This window comes from Nicotiana tabacum, chromosome 3 (assembly GCF_000715075.1).
Source record: "Nicotiana tabacum cultivar K326 chromosome 3, ASM71507v2, whole genome shotgun sequence".
Classification (NCBI taxonomy): domain Eukaryota; kingdom Viridiplantae; phylum Streptophyta; class Magnoliopsida; order Solanales; family Solanaceae; genus Nicotiana; species Nicotiana tabacum.
The window spans coordinates 119784350-119794863 of record NC_134082.1 but is presented as its reverse complement, the minus strand read 5'-3'; the positions used below and the strand labels follow the sequence as shown (position 1 = coordinate 119794863).

At 34.6% G+C, this 10514-nt stretch overlaps 1 protein-coding gene and 1 non-coding gene across 6 annotated transcripts; both read right to left on the bottom strand.

Moving 5' to 3' along the window:
- Positions 1-516: 516 nt before the first annotated feature.
- Positions 517-8896, bottom strand: LOC107805440 (protein RMD5 homolog). Of its 5 annotated transcripts, none has more exons than XM_016629483.2 (3): positions 8606-8896; positions 2516-2668; positions 517-1902 (listed from the first exon to the last, which is right to left on the bottom strand). In XM_016629483.2, the coding sequence occupies exon 3, from the start codon at positions 1857-1859 to the stop codon at positions 699-701; it is 1161 nt and encodes a 386-aa protein (XP_016484969.1). In that variant the 5' UTR covers positions 1860-1902; positions 2516-2668; positions 8606-8896; the 3' UTR covers positions 517-698. The 5 variants fall into 5 exon arrangements, with proteins under 5 accessions (XP_016484969.1, XP_075105928.1, XP_016484968.1 ...); XM_075249827.1 differs by having other exon boundaries at positions 2516-2665; XM_016629482.2 differs by lacking the exon at positions 2516-2668.
- Positions 2763-2864, bottom strand: LOC142179730 (U6 spliceosomal RNA). Its single transcript, XR_012708269.1, has one exon. It is a non-coding gene; the product is annotated as a U6 spliceosomal RNA (small nuclear RNA).
- Positions 8897-10514: the final 1618 nt, after the last annotated feature.

Below are 10514 nucleotides of genomic sequence, written 5' to 3'. Positions count from 1 at the left end.
ATTCGTGAATCATCTCCTTATAGAAGACACAGATAAGTGGGGCTATTCGACTATTGGGTCTTAATATGCACATAACCTAGAAATAGACATCATCAAAAAGATATCCCAATTAAAACACGTCCATGAATGGTCATGTGTTCACATAGAAAGTTTATTCATAAATCATTATCTTACAATACAGTCAATTAATCGATCAGTTTGTTCTATTCAACTATGTTTGGACCCATCTCATAGGCATTCCTACAAAGTCAATATCGCATTTGCTTTCCACCATGTAAACTTGCCTACAACAACAGAGCTAAGTGCTGAAGTAGAGATAGAATTCATCCTCCTACCCCCACCCACCCATACCCAAAAAGGGAAGGCGCCAACAAAGGAATAGAATTCATCTTTTCTCGGATGAATATACCTTATTTCCTCCAAAAACCATTTACACCCGATGGTATATGAAGGTAGAGACTTAAAAGGCCAACATCTGATTGTACAAGCATTTCAAGTTATTTGCATGAAATGGTAAAGAATTCCTATTTACATCAATTTATCAGAGTACATAGAAAAGAACAGCTTTAAGCACCATTAACACTATCGTCAGAGGTACCATCAACCATGGAATGAACGAAAATGAATTGAGTTCACACAGCATAGGGATAAAGCAGGGTAGCAAAAAGATTTAGATACAAATACTGAATCAATTCATATTAGAAGTACAATTGTCTACACTGACCGACCTCAACCTCCGTGGGGCAGTAAGGACACTTGAAAGGCCTCGTGTTGTTGTTCTTCGACAGTTTTGTAATAGATTGCTTGCATAGCACATGCCCGCAAGAAAGCAGCATAGGCGGATTCTCCTCAGTTGCCTGATCCCGACTCACTGGACAGACAAAGATGGAGTGGAACTGAAACTCTCTGTCCAAGTCTACAGGCACGGGCAACTGTTTCATGGATTGCCATTCCTGCTTTTTCCCAGTCATCACATTCATTAGTTTCAGAAGGGTTGGCAACCCCTGGACACCAGCTGCAATGGTCACACTCAATGGACTGTCATAGGATTGACCCATGAGATTGCAGAACTGCCGAGCAAGCTCTTCAGCCAATTTATCCCAGTGGAAAGGTGATAGCAAATCTGCATAAGGTGACGAATCTAGTTTTCCAGCCCACAATAGACAGGCCATGAGCCTCTGGATCTCTGCCATATATTTGGTGGCAAAAGGGGGGAAGAAGGTTCTCGCATAATTTAAAGCTCCATCTCTACCTCTTTTCTGTAGAATTTCCACAAACTGCTGCCTATGTAGCTTCATTTCAATATCAGACCCACTTAGCTTAAGTTTCTCACTGTTGGTGGTGGCCCAACCCAGAGCTGGTTCCAGGTTTCGAGACCTCATGGCTTCAAGTATATGATGCATTTCCAGAAAAGGAGATTTTTGGCCTGCAGCTTCAGGTTCTCTGGCCTCGGTTATGAAACAATCACCAAGATCAAAGTGGCCTTCCCGGTAGAAATGGCTGGCGATTATCTGGTTTACGGTATGGATATCAGAACCAACATTCCTGTAGGCCTTTGATATGTCAGGGTTGAAAGACTTCTCAAGGAGCTTAGGGTACTTGCTTAGTGCAACATTTAGCTCTTTTTGTGTTCCTTCCAACTGACTGAGTGGAGCAACTTCTTTCAACTTAGCTTTTAGTTCACTAAGAATCATTTTGTGCTCACCCAGAGATGCAGCATCATTTGTTGATTGTATTCTCAACAGTGCTTGTTCTATTTCATGACCGATCTGCTCCATCACTTCTTGAAATTTTGATGATGCAACCTTTTGCTTCTTTGTGACACGATCAAAAGCATCTTTAATGGTATTCAGCTCCATTTCCTACTTTCTCAAATTCCTGCTAGAACTCTCGCTGTAAAATCTAGATGAAAAGAATACACCGTTAGTATGCATTGTACACATATGGGCACAAATAGTAGGAGATAATAAAAGGAAAAAAAAAATTCCAACAGTGCCTAACAACCAGACATGGCAGTGTATGTTTTTGCCTGCAAATAAAATATTTTTACTCCTCGGAACTACCTAACTTCAACTCATAATGAACACAAGTAGCTAATTAGCTACAGCTGCAAGAAAGTTTATGATCCTTAAAGAACTTGAAAGGAGACGGGATCATTAAAAGTTAACTAATAAGACAAGGAATATTTTGATTGCTTCATGTTATACCTTTACCTGCTGCTAGTTTGTTTCGCCAGCTAGAGCAAACATGTATTATTTCCCCACATAACACCTACCTTGCATCAATGCTACAGAACTTCATAACCAATTAGATCCTTTTCTCTATCCCATCTTAAGCGACACGAATACAAAAAAATAAGTAGCTGCTTTGACTTATATATAAAATGCTTAATAAAAAATTAAGAGAGTAGCTGGAGTTCATGCTTGAAGTTGTTTTTTAATAAAGAAAAACACAGTATTGAAGTTGTAAAATTTTGAAACCTGAGAAAAATATGTAGAATATTAAGAAACTCAACCTTAAAAGCTACGTCATGAGATGAGGATGGCCAGACCCTTATAAGGAAACAACAGCCTATTCTCTCCCGTAATCTGGGACTCTTACAAGCCTTGCGCGCTCATGCCTGGACATCTAAAGCATAGCATGGACAACACAAGGAGACAACAGCCTGCTGTAATGTTAAAATATCAAGCACATCAATTTGCAGATTTATACATGTCTAGATTCATTGTACTTAATAAGAAATATCTTCTTTTTTTTCAAGTAAAAATTTGGACCATTTCTCAATTTGTGTGTGTCGTCCTGCGCAGGGGCTATGCTAATCTTTCCTATTTCGTTCCAATTTTATCGGATGTCCCGGAAGGAACTTGGATAAGAAAATCTTATAAAACATTCCTCTAAGATACCTTAGGATAGTGTTTTTAATTATAGAATATATTTACCTACCATATTAATATATTTGGGCACCTCTTGTACGTTTTTTTCAATCAAGTCAATGATAAGTTTTCTCTATTCACATGGTATCAGAGCCTCTATGATCTTGGTAAAAACTCAAATAGCTTCCGCTACCAATGGGCAGTGTTGGCCAAAATGTGACGGCTGCCCTAGCCAATGTTTATGTTTTTCTTATTCCTTTTGATATCAATGTCGGTCCTGTCTCCGAAAATCGATACTATTACTCTCAAGACGATCATTCTTGCGTCGCTCTTCTCTATGACGACCATTCATGTTTGCTTCTTTTCCACGCCACTACTCTCTAGGATCGTTCAAGCACCATTCATCTTTCCTGTGAAGGTTCTAGTGCCACTATCTATCTGGCTACCAGCGTGCCACTTTATACACAGCCAGGGTCATACCCTAAACTTTGAATTTACTATCATCGTTCTACCAATTCAAGATAACCTCCTAAAGATTTGCAACACTATCTCTTTGCAGTGATTAAAATAGATATTTCTACTTGTACGGTGCAAGAAGACTTTGTTTCAATGTGCCATTACCAGCAATTTTCTGGAGAAGAGAAAATCCAACACTGCTTTTCTACTTGTTGATTTTGCACTATCCGACGAGGTTGCTATATCAACTCTCTATGTTGCCAAAATAACAATATTCAAGTTGATTTCCTCACTTTTGACTTTAATGGGGCCTATTCGAATATTCATACATGTCAGGATTATTGTATCTGGATAAGAAAAACCTTATAGAATGTCATATTGGATACCTTGGGATATGTTGTATAAGAAATTATAGAAGATTTACATACCTTTTAGCATCGAGATTGATTAGCCAACATACTGGGTGCCTAATTCTATCAATGTAAGGGACACCCCTCCTATACATACTTGTAGCCTGTTTGGCCAAGCTCCTAAAATCAGATTATTTTGAAAAGTGTTTTTTTATATAAGTAATTTTGGTGAAAAGCAGTTTGTGTTTGACTAATCAATTTGAAAAGCACTTTTGAGCAACAATTAGTGTGTGGCCAAGCTTTTAGAAATTGCTTCTAAGAGCCTTTTTGGCCAAGCTTCTGGGAGGCCAAAAATACTTTTTTCCTCCAAAAAAGTACTTTTAAAAAAATTTAAGTTGTTTCACCAATACAGAGAAGTACTTTTGGCCAGCAGCAGAAGCAGTTTTTCTGCTTTTGGGAAGAAGCAAAAAATTCTAGCTTCTTCCAAGAAGCAGAAGCAGAAGTGAAAAATTAATTTATTCGAGACAAAACTATTCGCACCATAAATTTATATTTTTCAAATTATCCCTTACTAATTTAAGTTTTTTCTTTTCATTTTTGCTTCTAGTTTTTACCCTTCTTTTAAATTAAAGATATCATATACATGAATCATATTGTAACTTTCCAAATTCTTTATTGACTTTTCTTGTTTTTGATTTTTTCTTTGTAATGTATTGTAACTTCCCACATTATCTTCTTTTTTCACACTAAAGCAAATTATCTACATCCTTCTTTGGATTTTCAACTCTCTTCCTACAAATAATCATTTATAATTTCTTCTGTTATATGTTATTAGTTCCTGAATCTTTAAAACAGTTATCAAATCTAATTTGTGAAAATTACCTACAAATAGGTAATAAATTTAAAATTGCATCGCAAAATCTATATAATATATTATTAAAAGAAGAAGAAAAAGCATCACACAGTAAGTCAAGTGGCAGCCTGACAATAGGTCACTTGGTAATTTAGGACAAAGTTAGTAAGGTTAGGTAATATTAATTAGTTTTTTTTTTCTAATTTAAATTTTAAAAAAATTAAATTATACATTATGTGTTGTTAATAATTAGTTACTCTTTTTGAATTAGAAGTTAAATATACATAACTTATTTTTTTACAAAAAATTTATATTTACATATTTAAAATTATTTTTATTTTACGCTCAATGCCATCTTTCAAGTTTGACACTCAGAATCATCTAGTTACAATTACCATGGCTATACATAATTTCATCTGACGACATTCTTCTACTGATAAGGAATTCAATTATTATGTTAATGAAGACATTACTGCAGAGATTGAGGAAGGAGATGGGCCTTCTGATATTCCTTTAGAAATTCAAGGCAAGTCTTCTTCTAATATGGAGGCGTTGTGTGATAGACATAGAGATGAAATTGTTGAGAAATATTATCATGTGCGAGTGACTTTACTTATTATTTCATGGTAGATTATAAATATATTGTAATTTATGGAATAGACTTCTAATTCATACTGAAATGATGTATTTTGATTATTCAAATCATCATGTAACAACTTATACTAGATAATAACATGCTTTGGTATATATGTAAAATTGATTTAAATCTTTAATATGTTTGTTTACTTTATGTTTTATATTTTAATTAAATTAAATAAAGAATAATAAAAGTCTCTTACGATAAATATTTGAGTTTATTTTTCTCTTTAAAAGAATTATAAGACCTTGATACTATTTTTTTGGTAATTTGACACTGAAAAGTACTTTTTAGAAAGATTGGCCAAACACGATTTGTTTATCAAATGTTGCAAAAAATACTTCTTAAATGAATTGGCCAAACACAAACTGTTCTTTTCCAAAACTACTTTTCAAAATAAGCAGATTTTGGCAGCTTGGCCAAACGGGCTCTAAGTGTATTGTTCTTAAAAGTGCTTTTTTAAAAAGTACTTTTGAGAAGAAGCTTCTTTTTTCTGCTTCTCAAAAATTGTTTCTGCTTCTACTCAAAAACACTTTTTTTTCTTCCTAGAAGCTAGGCCAAACACCTCAACTTTTTAAGAAAAGCACTTAAAAGCTATGTTGCTCGGATTCTCTGAAAATGTTGCCGGATACGTGTCAGATCCTCCAAAAGTAATGCATTTTTGGAGGATCTGACACGGGTACGACAACATTTTGGAAAGTCCGCGCAACATAGCTTAAAAGGCCTTTTGGCCTTGGAGAAGCTTGGTCAAACATGCTATTAATTAAGTCAAGGAATTTACTTTCACAATCACAAAGAATTTCATTATTTGCAGAAGATCTTATTTACAAACATTTTGGGACATCCTTAAACTGAAAGGATCTGCGAAATATGAGGCGAGGAGTCGATTTCCCACTTCTCTAATCTAGAAGGGTCAATGGTTAATTTGATAGAGCTTTGAGTTTTACTGCTTCATACCACCTGTCCTAAATCATAACAGCTAAAATGGCAACCTAGGTGACTGAAAGGAAAGTGCTTGGCAATTTCGCATATTACTTCTATGTGTGAATGATAGGGAACAAGAACTAAAAGGGTGTTTAGAGTAGACTGTGCATTTTGAATCATGTCCTGACATTATTGCTGTGAGTTAGTGGCAAACATAAGCCACGAACAATGCCCAATAAAAAGTTAAAGAAACCAATAATTTGAACTGGTCATGTGGAAAGAGGTTCAGATGGGCTCCTAGCACAAAATATTAAAATTTTTAAAAAGAAAGGTCTGACGAGATGGCCCAAACCTAAAGGATGATTGAAATTGGTACGCATGTTCTTTTAGTTAGGAGCTCTTCCTCTTCAAAATTCTGCTTAATCTATTTTTCCTGTGGACTTTCACAACTATCATAAGCAAAGCCCTTTGAAATTATTGCCCATAACAGATATCGCATTTTGATGTCAGTGTCTGAGCAATTTCATCTACCACCACAAAGGACTGGTCCAGATTACAGCGTCGCATCTCCACATCCAACCTGCCATTATAAGCTACACTCGGGGATCCACCAATATAGTAATATGTACTACTTTCACTAACCTATGTCCTCTGAAACCCTTCCCCAGAACCAAGTAACTTATACTCGATCAAGTCAAGAATATCCTTATTGCTTGTAAAACAGAACCTTAAGAATAAGAAAGTTACCCTCCAAGTGGGTGCACAACATCACACAAAGTTCTCTTATAAAAAGGCTACCCTAAATGCTAGGATTTGACTTTACCTTAAATTGTTTTTACCAAATCAGCCATTATTCCATCAGCCTACTGTACATTTGTATCAATTAAAAATAGGCAATGTCGGAAATAGCATGTGATGCATAGTTGAGTATTCAAGAGAGAAGAAGACGATGTAGAGCTGCAGCAATGTAGCCCCCAGGCACTTATGTGGTACTTTTGAGAGAAATAGGTACACATACAGTGCATTAACGGCTGGTTGGAGGTTAAATGGAATTAATATCCCCAGCCCAAGCATAATTGTGCATTTTCATTTTATAAGGTAATAAAACAAAAGAAACACAAACTAAGATAATAAAACAAAATTATAAATTTGCATTATAATTTTGAACAGAAGAAAGCAAAAAAGAAACACAAACTTAGTTTTATAATCGAAACAGATCATACATCCACTTTTACCAATTGTTCAAAGAATTCAGCAATCATTATTAAAAAATACAAGATGAGTAACAATTCAGCCAGGTCAACTAACTGGCAAGTACATAAAATGGTAAAAGAGATGAAAAGTTACATTGCAAGACTGGCCCAAATGCTGCATTTAGACCAGATCATCTAAATGCAGCAATCTCAAGACTGAGATATTATCCTTCTAAGAAATTTTTTTTCTTAATGACTCGCGCATAAGCCATGCAAAGGGAAATTAAAGAACCAGATTTCAATGAGATTGGAAAATCTACGCTTATTGCTTCGGTACCTAACCATTTCTAACTTGAAATACATAAAAAAATTCTTTTACATTTTGAAGGGGGAATTCAAGAAAAGTATATGTCCACAAGTAGATCAAGTAAAAACTTACGTGGATAGAGTTACCTGATACTTAGATGGGAGGTATTATGCACCCACCGGCCACTGGATTAGTCATGGCCAACGGTCACCATTACTTAAAAAAGGTATATGACTCCTTTGTTATCCCACCACTCTATTTAGGCCTATATCATCTCAATACAAAATAGTTTATCCTTTAAGTCAACTTATATGTTCTCTAAAACTAGATGTACTCTAGATCACCCATTTAATTCTACAAGAACATACAAATCTCTTCTCTCTTCTTTTTTCTGTTGCTAGTAAGCAAAATAAAACATACAGGTCTCTAACTACAATTAAGAAAACTTCTAATTGAACTGTTTTTTATAAATATAAATATTTATGCTTCGTCATACTCCGAAAAGTGGGTGCAATTGTGCACCCACTGACCTAAAATCAAACCACTGGTCCAACAGTTTAGCTCAGACGGTCCTACTTCGCAACAAATACTCTCCCCATCCAATCTAATATACACACTTAAGACCCTCGAAATTTTTCCAATTAACTGAGCTCCAGCTAATTACTAACTAAAGAGAACCTGAAATTTCAGTCATTATAATTTGCTTCCAACGGAAATGAATTCATCTATACACGTCTCATCCACAAGTTCTCAACAAATAAGCGCAGAGCTAGTAACAACAACATAATACCTAGTGTGATCCCACAAGTAGGGATCTCACAAGTGGGGTAAGGGAAGGGTGGGGTGTAGGCAAACCGATATATCCGCACATCACTAGTTAAAAATTTACAGGTTTTCAGCTTAGGGAAACAGCCGTAGATCCGAAAAATAACTGTTATAGCTTCAGAATATAAAACCAAATTATTGCTATAATAGCCATCAATCAACCAACAATTATTGCATAAACACTCACCTGATAGCCTGATCTTCAAATTCGAAGACAACCCAAACGGTCAACGTCTAGAAAGTTTCTCACAAAGCTGAAATTTGATCTCCAGTCAAACACTAAAACGAGATAGAAACAAACAACATGAAGAATTCGGAGAGAAAGTCGGGCCGGTGAAGGAAAAAGAAGGGGGGGAGGGGGATGAGGAGAGGGTTATTGCGGGTGACGATTGTGGTAGAAACGAGAAGATGGGTAGGGTTTCCTCTTGGCTGCTATATGTTTTATTTGGATAAAAATGAAATATAGTGATTAGTGGGTGCAAAAAGAAAACGATGCTGTGGATGACTTGCTTTAAACGTAGGTTAAACGTATTATGCATATTCGGCCGAGTTTCTAAAATCACTTACTTTGAAAAGTATTTTTCTCAAAATAATTTATTTTGGCTAATCAACTTAAAAGAGTATTTTTGTGCAGTATAATATTTAATTAAATTTTAAAAAGTATTTCTAAGTATATTTTTCAAAATACTTTTCGAAAAAATACTTTTAGATAGAAATTACTTTTTTTAGTTTCTCAAAAATATTTTTTTCCTTCTAAAAGCTTGGGCAAATATCTAAATATTGGAAAAAAGCACTTTTGGCAATAACAAAAAATTACTTTTGACAAAAAAACTTGATCAAACAGATTATTATAGAGTTAATACCCGAAAACTCCTTAAACTATCATATTTTTGTCAGTTTCCTACTTAAATTATTCAGTGTCCCCAAAATTCCTTGAACTATATTGCCCTTCATATTAAAACCCCCTCATTGTTGAACTGGCATAATGTGTGTAAATACTCGCTTGAGAGCGGGTGACAGCTGAAAAAAAGTCACCAAAATAGCTCACAAGATAGAAAATAATGACTAATTAGCCTAACCCTTTTTCAAATTTACTTTTTTTAATAAATATTCTCTTTATTTCAGTTATATCCATCTTTCTTCCTCATTTTCACCATTCTTCCTTAATTTTTCACTTTTCTTCTTTATTTTTCACCTTCTTCTTCTTTTTTAGCTTTTTTCCTTCGGTTCTCCATATGGGTTTCCTCTGGAAAAACTTCACCTCTCTTGTTTCGTCTGAAATAATTTATTCTCTTTCTTGTTTTAGTCTTCTTTCATGTCTTACACATATTGTTGAAAGAATACCAATTTAAATCTTCTTATTAAACTCAACATCTTATAGAGAGTAAAGTTGAATCTCTTGAACCTTCTTTATATAATATGAAATTAGAAAATACAATTGCTGGTCAATTAATTTTTTTATTTGCGAATATTTGGTGTAATCTTGTTTATGTAATAAGATGATTTTTGAGAAATGTAACACTATATGCCTTTATTTATATTTTTAATGTGCTACACAGTGAATATAAATAAGGACCAAAACTCCTAGAATTAATCAGTCATTCGAGAATTATGAGTAAACTATGTAAATTTTTTGTACAAACCATAAGTTAATATAGTTAGACAGATATACCTTTAAAATTCCAACGTGTGGTTTTAATATATAGGAAAATATAGTGCAGGGGGTTTTGGGGACACCAGATAGTTTAAGTAGGTAACTGACAAAAAAGTAATAGTTTAGGCGGATTTTAGGCTTAGTTAAATAGCCACGTATAGTGCTACATGACACGTTTTTTTAGACAATTAGGAGTGTGTACTAGACGCACCTCTAAGAATGGAATGAGGGGATTTTAATATGAAGAGAAATATAGTTCAGAGGGGTTTTGGAGACATCAAATGGTTTAAGTAGGAAACTAACAAAAACATGATAGTTTAGGGAGGTTTTAAGGTACTAAGTTTATGATTTTCTTTCCTATTTAGTCACCAAAATATGAATTATTTCACTAGATACCCACAACATTTCACTAACATAAATATTGGATAAATCTGTCTAATAA

Bases quoted from the DNA above. Each gene is read 5' to 3' on its own strand.
- LOC107805440 (XM_016629483.2), bottom strand. From the start codon at position 1,859: ATGGAGCTGAATACCATTAAAGATGCTTTTGATCGTGTCACAAAGAAG.